Here is a 21,620-nt window from a genome sequence, read left to right on the forward strand (position 1 = left end):
AAGTGGTGGGGGATTTTTGTTTGTTTGTTTGTTTTTTGTTTTTTTGAGTAAGAAAGGTGTTCCCACATTTAAAGTTGTTGATCTTTTTTTCTTTTCTTTAGGAAAGAAGGGAACAGAAACCAAACCAACACCCTGCCCCCAAAACCTCATGCCCAAGACTTTAATCTGACAATTCCTCCCAACCAAGGGTGATTCAGACACCAGCTCCTTTTTAGCTAACCACCAAACTTCAGTGGTTTGGATAAAAGGGAACCGTGGTCTGAGTCATCCAGAGTTAGTATTTTGGTTGGCAAAGCCATGCCTGCCGGATTTTCTAAAGTCAAAAAAACCCTGCTTGTCTGCCAGAATTACCACAACTTCTCTTGCTTTCAAAAAAGACCATCTGCCATGTGATATTTTGACTGATAAATGTAATGTGGTAGTGATTAAACTGTGCATTGTCAGTTTTCTTTGTTTTGTTTTTTTGGGTTGTTTTGTTTTGTTTGTCTGTTTGTTTTGTTGGGATTTTTGGGGGGTTTTTTGTGAGTTTTTTTGTTTTGTTGGTTTTTTTTAACTGAGAGATCTGCCTGTGAAGAGGCAGCAGCTATTTTTTTTTCCATAATTGTATCTGTTTCAGAGAGCAGACAGATGTTGGGCTGAAATTCATTATGGTATTCATAAACCCCACTGGGATCTGATGACCTAGTAACATATAGCTACTGTTCCTTGCAAAGTGTTTCAAAGTGTTCTTACTTTGAATAAAGAAATAAATCTGCAGAAGATGGGAGGGAAGGGAAAAACCTCTAGCAAGGCAGATGGCTGCACAATACCAAGATACAATAGTCATACAAAACGTGAGAGTTCAATTTATTTCAATAAATTATTTTGCAAAATTGCCAGCCAGCCTTTGTGCACTGGTATCTTTGTAGCAGGCAGATACTGACAGTATTCTAATATAAGGCAGAGTCAGAGTGAAATACTCAGTGACACAGTCAAGAAAAGAAAACCAGAGTAGGAAAAATTCTCATGAAGAGACTAATAGAAATAGCTTTCACACAGGGAAGCAGTTATCTATATAATTCATGTATTACTGCACAAAATCACCACTGAGGATTCAACTGGTGCCAGAAGAGAGCCCAAAGAGAGGAGTGCAAAACACCACCAGAGGATACGACTCCTCTCCCTGGAAGTGTTGGTGTGGCTGTTTCCAGGGAGAACAGGGCTGTGTGCTGGGCTGACGGGAAACTGGAAACTTCCAGTGGCAGCATTTGTTTCCTTGAGAAACTCTGAAGGGTTGAGCTAAAACAATGCTGTGAAGTCCTGGGTCAGGCGGGCACGGAGGGTTATCAGTGCTGCAGGGAGAGGGCTCTTCATGCTCCCTGTGCTGTGTGTGGGGACAGCCTGGCACAGGCTGGTTTGTCTGGGGGCCACTGGAAAGGAAATAAATTCCTGCAAAAGTCCAAGTGAGCAGCATTTGGAGTAATGCATATTTTGTGGGAGACCTATACATTAACTTTTAGCCTTAGGAAATGAGACGGACATCCTGGCTGGGATTACAGTAGTCAGAGGCACTTTTTCCAGCTTGCCTGTCCACTCAGGAGTCCCTTGGGAAGGAAGCTGTTTGGTCTCATTTTGGATATCCTGTGAAAATGAACTAGCCTGGTTGCCAGGAACTGTAAAAAGTTTTTTAATTTTTAAAGAGCTGAAAACTGCTGCATGTGCTACTGAGTACTGTAAAGGAAATTACTGTTTTGGTTTGTTTGTCTGGATTTCTGGTATTTCCAGTTTACTCAGGATAGCAACCCTCTCTCTTGATCCTAATGCAGCAGTTTCTGCAAAGTGGAACTCTGAAGACAGATTCAGGTTTAAATATGACTTTCTGGCCCAGTCTTAATGTGTTTGGAATGAAGTGGGAATTTTCTTTAGTTCAAATAGGAGAAAGTAGGAGAAAGCATGAGAAATATTCAGAGCACAATCCAACAATGCATTGGAAACAATGACATTTTACTGTGATTTCCAAGCACTGTAGGGATGGGTCCTACATTCAGGAATGCTGAAGATATGAATATATGAAGTGGATTGTGTTGGTAGTTCTTTTTTTTTTTTTTTTTTTTTTTTTTTTTTTTTTTTTTTTTTTTTCATCTTTTAACTAAATTGGAATGTAAGTGGATGTCCATGGTCTGAAACTTGAATCTTTCCTTTACAGTCCAAAAACATCTTGCAGCAGCTGCACTAAGTTATCCTGATATTTTCCAAGGTGCGACCTGATAAAAGAATTCTCTGTTTTTCTGTGGTCATGAAATAGTACTCCTGGCATTGTGTGACTGCTAACAAGCTAGCACCCAGATGTATCCAGGGCAGTATACAAGCCTATAAAGACTTCTAATGTGTAGCCTTAGCCAGACAAGGGTTGTCCCCTAAAGAAACACTAAGGAGATGTCTAAAATCTCTAGTTCATATAAAAGCCAAAAGTAATGGAGAATTTTGTGAAGTATTTTTATTCTGGGAGAAAAGTGCTGATGTTGGAGCATCGGCATCAATCTGAACAGGTGCCTCAGGCATAGGCATAATGCAGGCTTCTTACAGAAGGTAAGAAAACTCCCAACAAAGTAAATCTCTCAGGGAGTGTTCCAGTGTTAAGGAAAGTTGGTGTTCATGGAGATCCTGTGTACTGTTGGTGCACGTGCTGGGGAGCTCCTGCAGAGAGGAGTCCTGGGAAAGGCTGGCACACTGGGCTGGCTCTCCACTATGAAGCTGGGAGCAGGGAAACCCGGAAGCCTGAAGAGGGATTTGTCTCCCACCTGTATAGTAGGGAGCCTAATTTGAGCTTTGGGGTTTTTGGGATTCTTGTTGGATTTCTATCCTGAAAATGCTGGGAAATATATGCAGAGGGTTGGCCTTGAAGTCACAGATGTGGCGTGAGCTGCTGAGCCTGGCTATTCCCACAGCCATGGGAGTGGCAGGGATGTCCATTCCCTGAGCCTCATCTAGGTGATTATTTCAATAAAATGATCACATGTGTTGGAGTTTTTCTGAATGATAATTTTTCTGAATTTACAGTTCTGAGAAATGAGAAATGAGAAATGAGAAAAGTCAGTTTGTCCTTTTCAAGCTAAGCCCCAGTTTAAGAAGCTGTTTATTTCCTGTAGACCAGAAATCTTGTTCTGTTATGAGTTATCTTCTTGTTTATTTCTCTGCCAGCTTCACACCTGTAGCTGAGACCCAATGTAAACAAAGCTAGAGGAATCGAGCCAGCATGTCAATTTGAGCCTCAATTTTAAACACTCTCTTCCTTTACTGATTGTCACATCTGGCAGGAGCAATTACTCTTGGTAGGATTATTATGGACCCAAATCTGTGTTAGGATGATGAGAGAAGAGCTCAGAATTAGCCCAGTACTTCTGGGGTACAATGGCATTTCCTTTGCTGAAACAAAGGAAGTTCTTTCCCCTTCATTCTTGCACTTCCCTTTTAATACAAAACATCCTTTGCATGCACATAGACATTTTAAAGGTTTTTATGTTTGGGTCTGTGGTTGTTGAGTTTGGCTTCAGGGTTTTGACTATGGCTGTTGGAGAGGAAAGCCGTACAGATAGAATTTAATTGTCTCTTGTGCTTGTTAAACTTTGGTTGTTGGGTGTTTTTAAAATTGAATTAATCATTAAGGGAACCTGTTCGCTTTTTATTATTGGTGAGGTGAATGTGGGTTTGTAACAATTGCACTAATGGATCAAATTTCTGATTCCTGGGAGTTACTCTGCCACACGACTTCATGCAGAAGAGCAAGGTGAGAGAACCTGCTCACAGGTCAGCAATAGCACAAGCACACTCTTTGGTCAAGGCTTTGGGAAGGATTTGCCAGCAGCAGGGCATAGGGCTGTGGGGAAGACCTCTGAAGCACATTTCTGTGTCTGTAGAACCAGTCAGCAAGTTGGTGAAGAACTCAGGCCTTGTAAATCTGGTTCTACTACGTAAAGTAGCCTTGTCCTTGTGGCATTTGTAGCCTCAACAGGTCTGCTGTGAATATGGGTGACAAAAGCAGCCGTTGCGTCTGCTAGACCTGCAAGGCCCTTATGGGGAAATGATGCTCTGCCTTACTCAACAGCAAGGGAAGAAATGCTCAGAGCCCTGCCTGCAGTGGTGTGAGTGGGACTCGAGCACCCACAGAAACTCCCAGCAGGGTGCAAGGGGGAAAGGATGTGGTGGTAAAATGGGGTGGTAAAAGTGCATAGCAGGGATAGCAAGACTCACCTGCAAAAATACTACAAGCTGTGTTATACTTCTAAACACTTTTATACTTCTCATTTTTGGGTAGAGCTTTCTGTCAAGTGGAAATGAATTCTCAATTTGGAGCACTCACCAGAAGTGAGCAAGGCAGGCAGGATTAATTTCAGCAAAAGATCTAAGAGATGGAGAGGGAGAGAGGGCGTTGGGTAGACAACAGTTGGGAGTTTCACACCAGCTCTCAGGAAGGAGGCAGGAAGGAAGTAGAAAGTGGCAGGAGACAAAGGACAGCCTGAAGGTTAGAGAGAAGAGATAAATAGGGATTGTGAGAAATAACACAAGCAAAAAGGCTAATGATGTATTTATGTAAGGCAGGACAGCTCAAATGGGGAGCAAAGCTCTGGCTTAGCTTTGACAAAGGTGACATGAAGGCCAGAATTTTTCTAAATGCTGCCGGGGGTAGAGCAGGGGGCTGGGCTGTTGGCGTGTGTGTATTTCTGCTGCATTGCACATCGCTGTATTATATGTTTAGTTCTTTAACAAAAATACACTTTAATGCAGTGATTGGCCTCAACTCTTTAGCAGTGCCTCCACATGCTGGCCTGCAGGCAGGCAGAGAGCACAATTTCAGGGTCACATTAGCGATAATGTACCCAACGCGGGGAGTTGTACAGGAATACTTTGAAGCTGAGTGATACATCAGCACTTCTTTCAAGGAAATTGCCAAACGCCTTTATTACAACATTGCCCCTGCTGCTGGCATCGCAGCCGTCCTGGTGTGCTAACAGGCACCGAAGACACTTCAACCACTTTGTCTTGATTTTATGTCTGCAACTGTGAAAGTACTGATTGAGCATTTCGGCCCCTTTGCTTGTTCTCTGCGAGGGGACAACACCCCGAACTTTCTTCGAGAATGTTTAAGGACTTTGTCTCAGAAATGTGCATTTCCACTGACACATGGCCCTCAATACCAGGCCGAAGAATACCCACAAGTCCTTCCAGCCTGCTACACACACAGCGGGTTCATTCTGCGGTCCCAGTTACCGGGGAAAGGAGGCTGTGAGGGGCAGCGAGGCTGCGGTGCCGAGGTGGCTCTGCCTGCGGCACTCGGGGCCGGGCTGGCGGAGGGGCCGCTGCCGGCTCAGCCCCGCGGGCACGGCCCGGGCCCTCGCTCGGCGTGGGGCTGAGCCGAGTCCCTGAGCATCGCTGGGAGCACGGCCGTGAGCATCGCTGCCGCCACCGCCCGGGCTCGTGTTCGCAGCGCCCGTCACCCGAGGGGAAGGCGCTGGGAGTGTCTCAGCTGTGTGTGTATAAAATCCTCTTCTCTGCACGCTGTCACTGCAGTTTTGGGGGGGTTCAGGGGTTTCGTTAGCGGCTGGTGCATCGCCCCGTGCGGGAGCGCAGCGCCGGGCTGGGAGCGCGGGGCTTGCGGCGCCAGAGGAGTCTCATCTCTCGGCCCGGCCCTTCCCGGCCCCGCGTGGGGCGGTGCGAGCAGGGAAACTCCCATACCCTACATCCCAGGGGCGATCCCCCCCACCTCCCGCCCCACGGGGAGCGCGAGTGGGGGCGCAGACCGCGGCTGCTCCCGCCCCGCCGGCGGCAGGTGGCCCCGACCCCCGCCGGCACGTCACGTCACTTCCTCGCAAACTTTTTCCCGAGCTGCTCCCTCCGCCAAAGTTGCCGGCGGCGGCCGCCCGGGCCGGGGAGGGCGTTGGGGCCGGCCGGGCATGCCCGGCTCGCTGTGCCCGCCGGGGCACGGCCGGGCCGGCGAGGGCCGCCCGCGGCACCGTTAGCTCGGGGCGGCGGAGCCATGGCCCGCAGCCTGGACGGCATCGACCTGGCGGCGCTGCGGGTAAGGACGGCCGGGGGCTACCCCGCGGCGGGGCTGCGGCGGGGGGGACCCCCTACCCCTGGCTCGGGGCTGCCGGCCGCGCTCCTCTCCGCCGCGGCGTGTGCGAGGCTTCACCCCGCGTTATCCGCTTGTCGTAGGGGGTTCCCCTCCGCTGCGCTTCGGGAGAAGCGCCGACGCTGCGAGGCGGCTCTGCGGGGACCGTGGGACAGCCGTGGTGGTGGCGGGGACAGCGGGGAGGTGCTGCCCGATCCCGCACAAGCAGCGCAGATGCCCGAGGGGCTCGGGCTGCTCGGGGGTGCAGCCTCGGGGCGGCCCCGGTCCCGCAGCCCGCGGGCTCCGCAGGTCGCGGTCCCTTCGCTGGTTCGAGGGTCCCGCGGGAGCGCTGGGCTGCCCGGCTGGGGAGCGCTGCACCGCGGAGGCTCCTTTCCCTGCCAGGATAATAAATAATTCCTACCGACAATCCTTAAAGGTGTTGTGCGTGGGGGTTTGGCTTTTTTTTGCCTTTTTGTTGTTACTGAAGTTTGGGATCTTTTATCAGCCGCCTCCCCCCCCCCCCCCGCCCCCCGCCACAAGCTAAAAAAAGTCAGCATTCACCTGGTTTGATGTGATTTTTTATTGTTATCTTATGTTTTTAATGTAAGCCAAACTTCGGCCACATAACAAGCTGTGCTGTCAGTGCCTCACATCCACAAAACGGTAACAGGGCTTCTGTTTGTGGTGCCCCCGAGTTCCACTTGCTCTTTTTGCTTAGGAGCTGACCACTGAGAAACCCATCCAACCCAGGCAGGTCTTTGGTGGAGCACTGTCGACAGAAGAGGAGGGAAGAGTTCAATTCTGGCAAAGAGCAGTCATCCCCAGACAGTAAAACCAAAGCAAGCCACTTTCTAAAAATATCAGGGAAAAAAAGAAAGAAGGCTGGGAGAAGCCTTTGCGATATTCACATGGTGATGAGGGTGTTCCAGACTGGAGGCAGAAAGAGGAAAAGCAGCAGGGACAGTAAAGTCAGGAGGGATGGCAAAAGGCTTCTGGCTAAGCAAGCAGAAGTTTAAACTGGCTCTGCTTATGGGGTGTAAGGCAAAATATTGGAAGTTCTTTAGATCTTTGGCAGAGGAATCTCATGTCCTTAAATAAATAAGGAAATAGTGTGAGTTTGAAAAGGAGTCATTCTGCAAGGCAGACAGCAGGCTTTGTGACAAAATCATCTGATTCACAGCCTCCCAAGGCTGAGAGCACTGTGAGTTTCAGCCTCGACAGGAGAAGGGATAAGTGTCTCGTTTTGGAAGAAACTCCTTTGAGCACCTCAGCAACCTTAGTTTGGGGTTTGTGCTAGATAGGAAATGGGAGGCAGATGAGGCTGAGGTGTAGAAATTATTTAAAGACAAGGTCCCTTGACTTTGCTGTGTCTCAGGTGTTGTTGGGGCCAGTGGAGCTGCCTGGTACTGTGCTCCAGCCTCCCACAGTTGTAAGTGGTGTCATTTTCAAACTGAGACTTCCCTGCTCCCCTCCAAATGGGAGTACAGCAGGACTCCCCCCTTTCCCTGGAAAGAAAGGGCCCTGTGGTTTCCTAGTGTTGCTGGCTTCACCAGGGCAGTCAGAGGCTAGAAAGCCCCTGAACTCTGCATTAGGTGCCAAGGCACAGAGGCCCTGTAGAACTTGTGCTTCAGACACCTGTATCTTCTTTACCTGCAGGAATGTGAAAAGTCCACTTTGGTCACACTCTTGGTGCATGTGTTGCTTTTTATTCTGCCTTGAAGAGGAGATGGATATGGCCTGGGTGCCCCTGGGTCTTGCTCTTGCTTTCTGAGTGTGCTGCAAATGACTCAAGGGAAAACCAAGGTGGTCCCCATATGGTACAACGTATGATGGTAATTAACCTTAGAGTGATGAATGTCCAAGCCAGTATTTTGGCATCTTTCAAAGGGAATCTAGCAATTTGGCAGGTGCTGGCTGGTGAAGGGTTAGCTGGACCATGGGTTTAAGTGGTGTCTGAGAGGAAGCACTGCATCAAGGATGATATGTAACTCCAGGATAATTAAGAAGGTGGCCCACTGTGAAGAATGCCAGCAAACAATGCAGTGCTGATATCCAGGCAAACAAGGGCAATCCAAGGACCGGAGCCCAGATTAATATCCTTTATGACTCTTAACAAGGCTTGGTTCACTGTGGTGTCCTGATTAAAAGAAGAGAGATGGCCAAGTGTTTGGCTGCACTCAGACCTGTGGAGACTTGAGATGTTAATGCTCAATTTGCTAGCAAGGACAGGATGGGATTTGCAATATATTAACTTTAATGCTAATGTTTATTTAGATAATTGTTAGGGTCTTCCCTAGAATGTCAGAAGCCTTTAGGAGCAAACTATTTGGATGCTAAATGAGATTTAAATTTATTGAAAGAGGAAAGACAGCTAATTTTGAGGTGCTTAAATTACTATATTTGCATAATAAATAAGCTTAGAGATGAAGAGTGAAGACAGCGCACATTTAAGTGAGAGAGGCTGTTGCAAAGTCCAAGTTGAAAATGCAGTTTAGGTTCCTCTGGGTTTCTGTGCCCTGTGGGCACTTAATTCAGCAATGCCGCTTTCTGCAGGAGAGGTGGGGAATGGGGGTGCTACTCATGCTTCCCATGGAGTGAAGTAGAAGCCCTTTACTGAGAGATTTATGTATGGAAGCCCTTTACTGGGAGAGTTCCTCAGAGAGCTGCTGTGAGTTTCACTGCCTGGACCACGAGCTGCCCACAGCACAGTTCTGTGCAGAGGTTGCACGTGAAGCAGCGGTTTTGTACCACCCACCAGTTGTTTTAGCAGAAGCAATAGTTTATTTGCTGACTTCAGCCCCACTGAAGTAAAGCATTTGTTTATATCCGGACTAGTCAAAACATAAAATGAGGAAATTAGAAGAAAGCAAAGAAAACTTCAGTGACATCCAGTCTTGTATGCATTCTTATGCCTGTGCTGAGATCCATATGTGAGTGTTCCCACTGATTTCCTTTTTGGTGAGGGCTTTTGGAATTAGGGTTTAAGTCTAGAAGGCTTACTGACTTGTTTTAAGAGAAAGAGAAAAAAAGACACAGACTGACCTGAATGGGTCAAAAGTAAGTCATCTTGATCTAATCTATGCATTGCTTTTTTGGAAAAAGAAAAAGTCTTGTAAGGCTGACAGTCCAGGAAGTGTAAGATTAAAACTCATTTAGCATAGAACCAAATGAACTCATTAGTTCTTTCAGCTATGGAAGTCTGGGCTGTGTTGCTCTGAAAGCTCTTGGCATTTATCATGACAGTTGTGCCAATAAAGGTAGAATCTGCTCAGAAAAAAACCTGTATGTTTCCAGTGGGATTTTGTCATGGTAAGCATTTCCATATCAGATATGAAGAAAGAATTACTTACATTAAAAGATTAACATATAAGTGGAGTCTAGAATAGCTTGATACCTCTAAAAAAAGGATGTTTTGCAACTAGGGGCATAGAAATTGTACTTCTGAGATAATGTTTTTCTGGATCACATCCGTCGGCAGTACCAATAGGCATTAACTGACATGACAGATTGCTGAAACAGATGTGGAAAAACTGACACATGGAGTTAATAATATTTTATATAAAACTCTCAGTGATACCATGGCAAGAAATGAGCAGAGCGATAAATGGCTTAGCCAGAAACCAAGAAACTGATCTGTTGAGTTCTTAATGGTTTTAAATAGATCGCTCAAGTGGGCTTTAACTGAAGTATGAGATATTTTTAATGTACTCAGTCTTTCAGGGGAGAGCATTGCCCATGCCTTGCAACAAGACGGGCTGCCTGTATCTGAGGGGTTGAAGCAATGCTGCAGGAGAACCTCTGCTGCAGTGTTTTGTTTTAGGGCAACTGGTGCTATAGCAGGAGGATAGAAGTTGGTTCATGTGGAATGGTAGACTGATCACCTGACTCATTCATCTTTCATGTAAATTAACAGCAATCTAATTTGGGTTCAAAGCCAAGAGTTCAATACCTCAGTCAAATTCACTTTGCTATGTTTGCAGAACAGGAGAGTTGAATGTTCTCAGCTTGCCTGTAAGTTAAGGTTGCCAGGTTTGGTACATTTCCTGTCACTAAGGTAACTGGGCTCAGGTGCTTTATGATAGAATTTTTCAATTCTGCTCTTTAGGTTTTTTTCCTTTGTTGCATTGCTCATACCAAGTGTTTCACAGCAGAGGACAGCAGCTCAGCCTCCAGGCTAGCTCAGTGCAGTAAGGTTTAGGAACCTGCAGTTTTTCCTTATTCTACTGTAAGCTGAGTCAGCAGTTGAACTCTAGTTAATTTTTCACACGCCTCCATTTTTTTGTTGTATCTGCTCTTCTGCCATCCTGCCAATCTTCACCTAGCTGTTTTGAATATAGAGTTTTGAGAAACTTGACTGAAAACTTAAATATTAATGCATTTCTTACCCTGTGGTTTGGCAATTTCCCATTTATTGTGTAATCCAGATCATTAGGAGGTGTGCCTCAGACATTTAATTTTGATGGTGTACAATTAGTTTCTGTTGTGAAGTGGTTGCTCTAATCCAAATGATGTTATTTCTTCTGCTTTTTGCAGGACCCTGCGGGAATATTTGAACTGGTGCAAGTTGTTGGAAATGGGACATATGGACAAGTCTATAAGGTTTGGATGCCTCTTTAATTTAGGATGCCATTCTTAAAGCTGTATTACCTAAAGCAGAAGTGAGCACCATTTAAGAAGGCAGACAATTGTTCCAGTAATAGCCTGGTTTGTCTTGCTCTCTTTTCTGCATAATGCAAAATGTGCTACCTGTGAAATTTCATGGCCCTTCCTTCTGTCCTGTTTTCACATCTCTTTGCTGCCACAGGTTACATAAATGGCTTTTGTACTGACTTCCCTCTGCTCTGTGCTTACTCTCTCTTTTTTAAAATTATTTAAAAGGTGTCTGGCGGAAATTTACATCAGTGATGGCAAAATTTGGCCTGGATTGGGTGAAATTCAAAACCCAGAGAGAGTGCTCCTCAGGACACGGGTGTCAATTGGCCCTGCTCTGCAGGCAGGCAGTGAAGTCTTTGATTTGTGTCATTACCTTTGTCACTGTGGTATCAAAGCAGAACCACCAAACAAGAAACTACAGCAACTAACATTGTCACAACATAGCACTCTGTACACAATGCAGTGCACAGTTTACTTCAGTTATAACAAGCCTAGAAAAGTGTTCTTTCACTGTGAAGCATTCCCTGAAAGTGATTGAAGAAGAGGAAATAGTTGTGATTAAATAGAAAACCAAGTTCTCATTTTGGGAATGCAGACAGAGGAAGGAAAAGGCCATGCTGCTGAAACCTTGCAGGTACATCAGAAGAGTAGTGGCACTGGAATAAGTCTGTCTGGTGCTGCTTCTTCCTCAGGTCCCACTGCCTGGTAAGTCCTTGTGTGTGTGCAGGCTCTTTGTGCATTGGTCCCTCTATGGAAAAATGCACAAGGGTCCTGGTGTAGCAATTCTTTCTTCAATGCACTGAATATTTGCTGTGTTTTGGTGTCCATCCTCTGGTGGCAGATCTGCTGTAATCACATTTTACTTTCCCTTTGAAGCTATAGGTTCTGCAGAATGCTTAACAGAAGCAATTCTGGGAAGTCTCTCTTTTCCCATGCTACCAGTTTTTTATTATAATTTTTATGTCAGAAGCAGAATCTTTCTCGTGTAACTCTCTGTGGTGATGAAGTCTGTGTTGTTTCTGAGATTATCATTCAGATACTGCTCTTAATTCTACTGATTTAAAAATACATGCTCAGGGGTTGACATGTTCAGATTAGAAGCCCAGAGAGATTTAGAGGTGCTGTTGTTTTTACCTGTAAAAGTTCCCAAACCTCCTGAATGTTCTGTGAAATAGCTGACTTTCTTTTTGTGTCTGGATTTATTTTATATTGGGAAAGAAAAATTTCAATCTAGTAATCTTTTATGAATGTTGAGTAAGATTCAGCTGCTTTATCATGGCAGAAGCAGAAAGGAGCAACACAGTTTGCTTCTCTGCTGCAATAGAAAATGTTTTGAGCTGTCATGTAGCTCACTAGAATGCTAGTTGCTAAAATGTGCAAGAAATATTGACAGTGACAATTTAATATTGTACCAAAAGGCTGCTCTCCACTGAGCATGTGGGAGACCAGGGTCTGACAACTCTGGGAATTGGGTGATTTGAGTCTCTGCTCACTCTGCACTTGAACTGGCTGGAACATCTGAGGAAGGTATTGAGAGGAAGGGTCTCAAAGGGCTGGGAGCACTGAGGGGAAGCTTTGTGCTCATGCATTCTGCACTGGAGGAGTCAGGGGCTGTGTGTAACCCCTAACTGAGGCTTTGGTCAGACATGTGGTCAGTGGGGTGTTCTGCTGGGGGGTTATTCGGGGGATGGAGCTGATCTTAGTGGGACCATGATGGTGAAACCTGCTGTTGAAGAAGCTGATGATGGCAGCCAAGCTGGACAGATGGAGAATGCACGTTCCACACTTGGCAGTCAGCTCTGTTGCTGTTGTGAACAGCTTTCTCACGGTCCAGAGCTTCAGTGTGTTTGGAAATGCTCCTGCAGATGCTGAGCACCACCTGGATGTTCTTGGGTGTTTTCTGCCCGGTGGTATCTCCCTAGTGCTGGCCTTGCACCCAGAGCTGCTGTCAGTTTCCTCAGGAGGGCAGCTGCAGTGGAAAAACTCTTCTGCAGCGGCCGTGAGAAGTTAGGTTCGTACTCACTTTTCTTTTTAACTTCTGTATAGTATGTCCTCTGATTTGTAAAATGCTAGGACTGATATTAGAGTGAACAAATGGAATCCTGGAAGCATTTTGCAGTTTGTCTGGTATAGGCTTGTGATTATAAATATTTAAGTTGTAAAGTAGTCTCTGTTATCCATATACTTTATTCGTATCACTAGAGCATGTTTTTATTCTCCTGAGGTGTTAGATTCTTCCATACATTCAGAAACTACCCATAGTAATTTGCACGTAACCAAAGAAAAACTTACTTCAGGCTAAATAAATTATATTCAGGATTATTAAATTGCTTTGTTGGCTGTGAAGATGATTCATATTTTAATGAATGCTACTCTATAAAAATGAAAATAAAATTTTGAGGATTCATCATTAGATTTGGAAAACCATGTTTAACAGATTTATAGAAGGAGAGTATTATTCATACTGAATTATTCCAGTTCCAGTTCAGGGTCTTTTAAAATGAAATGGAAGAGGTATGAATTGTACACATAACAATGCTAGAGCTGAGTAGTAATGTTATAAAGATTTGTGTATAATAGCTGACTAAAAGCCAGCAGATTTTTTTGACAACTTATGAAGTAGTAGGACATAAATACGCCAGAACTGGCAACTTCAGCCTTTGGAAAGTATGAATTAGATGTGAAAAAAAAAAAAATCTGATGGTATCCAGAATTTATGAGACTCAGGCTTCATTAGCTCTTGAAATGACTGGTGAGTTTCTCAGTTAATTCCTGGTTTCTATGTGCTGGAATCCAAAGAACAATCCTAAGTAAGACGTAGTTCATAATAATGCCATAGGAACTGGTAGCACAAAGTATTCCCTGGCAGTAAGGGAAAACTGAAAGTAGTTGGACATAGTGCATTTGCTGGTGATTGGGGAGTATTGACTCTTTCATGCCTTTGTCTCCTCAATGTTGAGGAGCTGAAGGTCAGATTGTGCCCAGTCTCTGCACTGTCTCCATTGAATGCTTGTGGGAAAGACGAATTTCTGAACATCCCATGTGCTACTTCTGGTGAGATCTGTTCATCCTCCTGTGTGCTCTTTAGGCCAGGGATGAGAAGTAGTGTTCAGGGCATGAGTGGTTGCTCTCCAAAGTATGAGGGCCAGCATTTTTGAGGGTTTCTAGAGCTGCTGATCATTAAGGACCATTAAGACAAGAGAGCAATGCTTTGTATGACATAACTGTCAGTGTCACCTGGGAGGAAGTGAGAAGGCTGAAGGTGTCACTTGGAAGTCCTTGGGATCTGCTGAGACATGGCACTGTCATGAGTTTTTTGCCTACTCCCATTACCTCCAGAAGTCCAGCTGTATGTCCTCCATGGCTGTGGGGTGCTGGATAGTGATGGTCCATCACCCTTGAAGTAGAACAGCTGTATGCTGGTCTGTGCTTGTGTGTTGAGTAATAACTAAACTGTAAGCTCAGGGGAAGTAATTTTTTTTTTTCAAAGACTTCTGTTAGTTTCACAATCTTTGATGGGAGGTGTTTCTTCTGTGGAAGCCTTTTAATGCATTTTTTATGTTCCCATTTTCAGTGCAGGGTCATTTTTCTGTTGAGTAGATGGGGAAGGGGAGATATGGGGGCAGCTGAAGGAATTGCTGGTTTTGTAGTGATGGGGTCACACAATTCTTCCTGAGTTCTAGAAGAGACTGAGTTTATGGCTGCTCTGTTTCTTCAGTTGTCAAGATGAGGAGGAATTGTTCCTAATCCTTCTCATTCAGCCATGCTCTGTCAGTCCTCATCCTTCTGAAATTTTCATGGGCCAAATGAGGTCAGCAACGGTGTTTTCTGATGTCAAGTGGCACCTGATGGGGGATTTTGTTTTTCTTATTTTTAGTGATGTGGATTAGCCTTCCCCTGGGCTTGCCATTTTTCTGCAGCCTAGGGAAAGAGAGGACAGTGTCTTTGGATAGTTCCAGGGGCTGTTTTTTGCCACATGATCTTGGAGGCTGGTTATAAACCCTGACAGATTTGCAGCTGCTGTGTGTGCAGAATGGTTGTGCCTCTGATTCTGAGGGCACAGAGAAGTTGAGAGAGGTGCTCTGGCTGGGAGCTGTGGTAGTCAAGAGGGAAGATGTGGTTTCCCAGTGATGGAGGAGCAGCAGTGCTGTTGCTGAGGCCTGGCAGGGCTGGCAGGGGTAGAAGCAGTCCTGCCTTCCTGCTGTGACTGCATAGCTAATATTTTTATTTTTCTGTGGTCACATAAGACTCAGGATACCAAAAGGAAGCAGGTCTGGGTAAGGAAGTGTATGGGGTTTTGGTTGGTTGTTTCTTATGTTTTTTTAAACACAGTTGCTTCTTGGCATTGCATCATGCTTCAGTTGCTGACATGAGTTATGAGTTACTTTGCTGTTGATGTAGAGTGGCAGGAGTGCTGCAAAACATAAACACATTTCAGTTTATCTTACTTTGAAAGTCTGTTAAGTTCTTCATTTCACTGAATAACAGGATGATGTAATTGATTTGGGAGTGCTAGGGGGAGGGAGTATGGGGTGTTTTGAGACTGAGTACTGTGTGGAGAGAATCACCCGACCATGCTATGTTATAGGGTGTTATAATCTGTGGACTGTATTGAAAACCTTAATTAATGGTAGCACCTGGAAGGTTAAATGTAAGAAACAATAAAATTATGTTCACTATAATTCAGATGGTGAAAGGGTGTAAGCTGAAAACTTTAAAACAATTCCTTCTCTGGGTGGGTCAGAAGTAGCCACTTTCTAAAGAAAATGGTATTTCGGAGTCTACAAAGTGCTGCAGAGATGTTAAAAATGACACATAATCTCAGGTTGTTTTGTTGTCGTTTGTGGTGAGTTACTAAGATTAGCTTGAAAACTGGTTAGCTTGAAAACCTGGTTAGTTTTGAAGCTAATCATAGTCTCAAGGCACTGAGATTTTGATGAGTCAAGGAGGGAAATCAGTTGTACTCTATAGAAACGACAAAGTGCTACTCTCTGTTTCACTAGCAGTTGGTAAAAGTGCTTGTTTGTCTGTCGGTTTGCTTTTTTTCAGTTTGTGGTAACGATGTCTTTTTCTTGGTCCTAAAATTAAGAGCCGGACACAGTTAAGGGATAAAGGGTTTTTACTTGGGTGTTTATAAGGATCATTTGGTGCAAAAATTTGCCAAGGTGAAATGCTCGCACCTGGTAGATCATGGATACAGTTTTATAGACCTTGCAAATCAACATATCTAATAAAGATGTCCCAATGGGAGGCCTGAACAAATAGTGTGACAAGTCCCTATTCTGAAGCATTCCTCCCTTGCCCAGACAGGCCTAATCCTAATTTACAGGATGTGTTCTAGAGGGGAACTTGATTTCTCAAGATAGCATAAGGCTTTCCAGCCTCCAGCTGTGAGGCCTTTTGGATGTTTGGTCTCCTGGCCTAGCAGAATACCAGGACCATGCTAAGATACCAGGCTTAAAGAATTACAAGTACGCATGCTAAGGGTATGAGAATACATAAAAGGTGTAGAAAAAGAAAAGGCAAAAATCATCATGGCATCAGTAAAAGAGCTGATTTTCTTGTCTAAGTGAAAAACTAGTTAATTACAGTAGGCAGCAGTGTATAAAATCACTGTCAACACTGCATGGGATGGAGTCAGTGGCTCATTGATCCTTGGTTGGCTTGTGCAAACAAATAATGGAGATTGCCTGCTGCTCCTGGCCACAGGGATCTCTCGCAGGAGTATGTCTGAACTTAATATGTGCTGCTGCCATTGTAATAAGATACAAAATGCTGTTGTGCTTATGAATGGGTTGCCTTGAAAATGGAAGCATGTGGGGCTGCAATACCAGTAATACACAAAGAGGGGCGTGGATTGGGGTTTTGGTATTTAACTTTTTCAATTTTTAATAAGACCCTTGAAGTCTGCATACTACCAGGTGTGTTTCTTCATCTTCTCTTAGTTGTCTGCAAATCCTAAATACACTGCCATAAATATCTCCATGCCTTTCTTACTGCTTCCACACCTCTACTGTCCTTTTCCTCCCCCATCAGAATGGGTGTGGAATTGGCACCCTTGTTACAAGGAGAGCAAACTGTGCCTTGGACTGGGTCAGCAAGAGCCTAGCAAGCAAATCACAAGATATGGTTGTTTTCCATGCTCTCGTTAGGCCACACCTGGAATACTGTGTCCCATCTTTGCTCCCTCAGTTCCAGAGTGACGTTGAGAAACCAAGAGGCAACCAAAATGTTTAGTGGGTTGAAGAAAGAAAGGCTGAAGGAATTAGATTTTTTCAGCCTCGGGAAGAGAAGACTGAGGGCAGTCCAGTGACAGTTTTCAAGTGCTTCAGTGGTGGTTAGTACAGGAGGTGCCAGTACAGGGATGCACAGGGCGGATGGGTTGCTGAGGAAAAGTTCCATTTGGATGTAAGAAAAACATTCTGTACCATGAGAATGAGTCATCACTGGAATAGGTTTCTCATGGTGGTTGTGGAGTCACCCTTGCTGGAATTATCCAAGGCTTGGTTAATGTAACCTAAGTCCCTGCTTTTAACAGAAGGTGGAACCGTGTGTTCCCAGAGGTATTTTCCAATCTCAGTTTGAGCTCAAGACATACCTACTATCAGCTCAGCCTATTAAGAGTGTTAATTTCTAACTTGGAGGATACAAAAAAAACCCTACTTTAATCTGAAATATATATATATATATATATAAATTATATATATATATATATATATATAAAATAGGTAGTTTGTGGTGTATATTCAGTTGTCAGCGTCAGGAGTGTTTTCGTGCTGGGTTTTTTTTTGGGGTTTGGCGTTGTGTTTGGTTTTTTTTTTTATCTTGGCTTCCCTGCCTTTTTGCATGGCAGTGCCAAACTATATTCAGCACTGGATTTTAAAATAATGGATCAAACATGCAAAATTAATTAGTAAATTGTGAAGTCCTGGTTCTAGTTAGTGAATATTTCAGAGGAACTCGATTAGAATTCTTAGGAGCCAAACTAATTTATCAAAAATAGAAGAGTAAGGATGTGAAAAAAATCTCTCAGCTGTGGAGTGCCTCTATACAATAAAGGCTCTGACTGACCAGAGCAATGTACAATAATTAGATGTGCCATTAGAGACTAGTAAAATCCTTGCAAATAATTTGTTGACAGGCCTGCTTCTTTCAGGTCCTCCATGTTTTGGACCTAAAAGTCCATGTGGGAGAGTACAGTGCATTTTCACCCTAAACTCTTGGCATTTTGAACTCATGTTGCATAACACTTCAGATTTTGTCACTGGGTCATGCTATTTTGGAGGTAAGAGAACGTGCTAAAAATGCACTGGTGGTAATATGAGCATAGTAGGAAGTAGTTCAAGCTCTTAATTCCCTGCTCCAGCACTTCAGTGTGCTTTAAGCACCTCACTGGTGACATTGATCTCAGTAATCCTGACTGCTCAGTAGCATCCAGATTCACACCAATGTGCAGATACACATAAGCATGGTCAGTGCTTCATGGGTCTGAGTTTTGCAATATCTGACCTACACAGAAGGATTTTCATTGTATACGATATATAAGTTTGTGGAACTTGGGGAAAGCTCAAAATTGTCAGTTTGCAGTCCAGAAACCCATAGCTGTGACAGTTAATGAATGAATGACAGGATATTACTTAATTTTAAACCACAGAAAATCTAGTGTGTTGTTTATAGATGTTTGAGCTGATTCCCATGGCAGGTTAGCTATAGTAACTACCTTTTTCACAGTGAACTATAGGATTTTAGAGCCTGGTGAGGACATGTCACCTTATCTTTGTGTCTCTGATTCTTTCTTAGAGCTCCTTATGGATTGTACTTTCCCAGTCTGCTTTAATGTCCTGCAGAGTGCATGTATGTTTTTCTCAAAGTCCTTCTTTGATATCTCTGGGCTATAGCTAATGGAGCATAATAAAAGGAACAACAAATGAGTTGGTTTCCTAAAATTGAAGAAGAAATTCTTCAGCTGTTTGTAGTATGCTTTTTATTTTTCAAAGTCCCTTGTGCATTGTAAGTCTGCCCTTGTAGCCTACTGACCTTGTGCAATTCCTGAAAGGTTTTCAGATATGCTTTAGAAGCACCTACTCAAAGGCATTTCTTCCCCATCCCCTACTTCCCACTCTTGAAAATACTAAATTTTATTAACATCTGAGATCTTAAAACTGGGAAGACACACTTTGTAGCAAACTGTGCCCTTTTCAGTGTCCTGTAAGGTTATTATCTCCTGTGTAATAGCTGGGGTGTGGTCTGGGACAGTGCCTTTAGGAGCTCCCAGTGTGTGAAAAATGTACTTTTTTCATAAAGGTAAGAGAGGGGCTGATGTGGGCAGCTGTGGCTCGGGAGATTTTGCTTCTCTTCTTGCCTCTGCTTCTCATCCTAACTTAAAAGCCATGAAGTTGCTGGAAGTGGAACTCTTCATGTGAGTATAGCTGTTAAAATGGAGGCAGCCCTTGTTTTTGTGAAGCATCTTGGAGTTGTGGTTGGGAGGAATTAGTGTGCTTATGGGGGTGATTTGTGAAAATTGGTTAGCAGCCACTTACTGAACAATGAGATGTTTGAAAACAGTTTCACTTGAATCCAAACATGGGTTCAAGAGAAACCGGACTGGGACTATGTCAAGAAACAAGTTGGCTTTCATTTTCGAACTTTGCTTCAGAAACGTCAAAATATTACATTTAATTTGCTTCGTTTGAGCATACATTTAAATTCAGCAGTGTTTAATAGACTGGGGAAAAAGGTACAGTCATTCTGAAATAATCTGGCATGACAAAAATAAATATGAATATTAATGTGAATTATTCTGACTTTCTGTTCTGAGAGGAGTGTTTGCAACCAAAAGTGAGACCAGTTGGAAAAATACTGACATTTTGTTGGTATTTACTGAATACTGGAATTTACTAAATTCTGTTTTCTGACTATGCGGTAGCTACATCTGATATGAGCTTTTTAATGCAATCTTTTCTTGTATCTCTACTGTTAAAAATGGAAACATTTAGAGGAAAAGGGCATAAGAGAAATGTGTGATGGCCTTCTGAAAAGAAAATTCCTCAAGTTCAGTAAAATGTAGATATCTTTCTTATTTAGTATGCTGAATTTAGCAAGGCATTTCCCCAGAATTTAAAAGTAACAAATGAGTAACAGTAACAATAATAACAAAAGAGTAACAGTTTACTAATTATTTCTGTTGCGGTAGATTTGTCTACTTCTGTTTTACTCATGGCTTTAAACCTATGAACAATTATACTAAAATATGCAACAAAACCATCATGAAATATGCATATGAATTCGATAATGGATTCTCAAATGTATTATTTACACAGATTGTTCATGATGTTGTCTTGTTATATGGAAAAAGGAAAGGGCTAGAAAAAATATTTGTTTTTGCAGTCTAACATGAAATATTTATTGTAACAGGATACTTGCAAACATTCTGCCCCCAGAAGCCAAATCGTACCAGTAGATGTCTGATTGCCTTTTATTATTGTCAGAGGGCAAAGTCAGGAGTTGTGGATCAGCGTTATCGCGCATGCTTTGAAAACCAAATTACGGTGCTGCGGTCTTCCAGTTTTCCCTGTGTTTCGCTCTGCAGAAGAGGACAGGCAGCACCAGTGCGTGACTGGGAGACATCAGACCATTCCTGCTTTGGGATCCCTTTGTGATGAAGGGTGGTTTGTTTACAGAGATGCTGGGCTGTGCTGTGTTGTCCCTCCCGGTGAAAGACAGCCAAGTTTTGCAGTCAGGCACACTGGGAGTCGAGGAGTATGGGCACCCAGTGAACTCAGCGAAGCCTGGCGTGGCTCAGATGTCATGGAAGGGGTTCCAGCCAGTGAATGTGGTGCACTGAGGGCACACTGGGCTTTTTGTGCATGTGCAGATCAGCCTAAGCAGGTCTGACGTTTCCCAAAGGCATTTTATCTCCTGACTCACGTGCTGGTGGGTGCGGGAGCACGTGCAGATTGCTGGGTGCCCAACTGGCACGTGGCAGGGAAAGGGCTTGCATGGGGAGAAGATGCATGTGTGGTATCCTGTGCTCCAAAAATGCGCCTGAAAATGGGAGAAGGGTGGAGGAATAGAGAGATGCACTAACTTTCTTTTGGACACTTGGAAAAAAATCAGTCAGAACTCTTGAGTAGAGGAAGATACAAAACAAAGACTGAAAACTAAGGTCTCTGACAGCACACATTAGAGAATAAAGAACAGAGAGGATTTTGTACTCATCCTTGCTTATATTCCCCTCTTCTTTTTTTTGCATTATATTAGTTTCCAGGTACCCACCTGTTGGAAGACTTTGCATGGCCTGTACCCCTGGCTTGCATGATGGAGTTACAGTGTTTTCATGCTGGTGAGGCAGTCAGCACGTACAGATATTGCCCAGATGAATGCTCAGGTTTCTGCTCATGTTTGCAAAGCACCTACTGCATTCATGAGGCTGCTCAAAGAGTCACAGCAAGCTCCTGGTCAGGCTTTATAATGTCATTTGGCTTCCTACATCTGCCAAAGTCATGGTTCTCTGACCAGGAATGAAAGGAAATGGCCTTACCATGGCTAGGTGATGGTTGGGGCCTGCATGGCACTTGCCATGTCTATCACACAGATGGGTTTTGAATGTCGTAGTGAGTATATGAAATATCTGTCTGGCTAAGCTTTTGTGGTTGCTGTATCCTGCATTGTTTATGTTGTTCTGGGAGACTTCTCCCTTTCAAAGTTACTAATACTAAAACAGAGCAATTCTTTATCCTGTGGAGATCTTCTAGCCCAGCTCTGTTAGTGGTGGCTGGGAGGCTTCGGGTACCTGTGCTGGGATGGAGGTAATGCTGAGGCACACCAGGGATGTAGGTGCCTGTGGAGTTTGGGCTGGAGATGACACTGTGGCCTATAA

At 44.1% G+C, this 21,620-nt stretch overlaps 1 protein-coding gene across 3 annotated transcripts in view; it reads left to right on the forward strand.

Moving 5' to 3' along the window:
* The first annotated feature begins 5,880 nt into the window (after positions 1-5,880).
* Positions 5,881-21,620, forward strand: part of LOC136288632 (mitogen-activated protein kinase kinase kinase kinase 4-like) — a 94,076-nt gene continuing 78,336 nt past the window's right edge. For 2 of the 3 annotated variants that reach the window (XR_010720543.1, XM_066182042.1), the window contains exons 1-2: positions 5,884-6,055; positions 10,622-10,687. Coding sequence is in view for 2 of the 3 variants with exons in the window: in XM_066182042.1 (XP_066038139.1) it covers positions 6,014-6,055; positions 10,622-10,687 (108 nt within the window). In the remaining variant the exon portion in view is untranslated. Of the gene's footprint in view, positions 6,056-10,621; positions 10,688-21,620 lie in introns of all 3 variants that reach the window. The other variant, XM_066182043.1, reaches the window with a different exon arrangement.

The sequence above is a fragment of the Chamaea fasciata genome, unplaced genomic scaffold, assembly GCF_029207755.1.
Source record: "Chamaea fasciata isolate MVZ Bird 193981 ecotype frontalis unplaced genomic scaffold, bChaFas1.0.hap1 SCAF_4, whole genome shotgun sequence".
Classification (NCBI taxonomy): domain Eukaryota; kingdom Metazoa; phylum Chordata; class Aves; order Passeriformes; family Sylviidae; genus Chamaea; species Chamaea fasciata.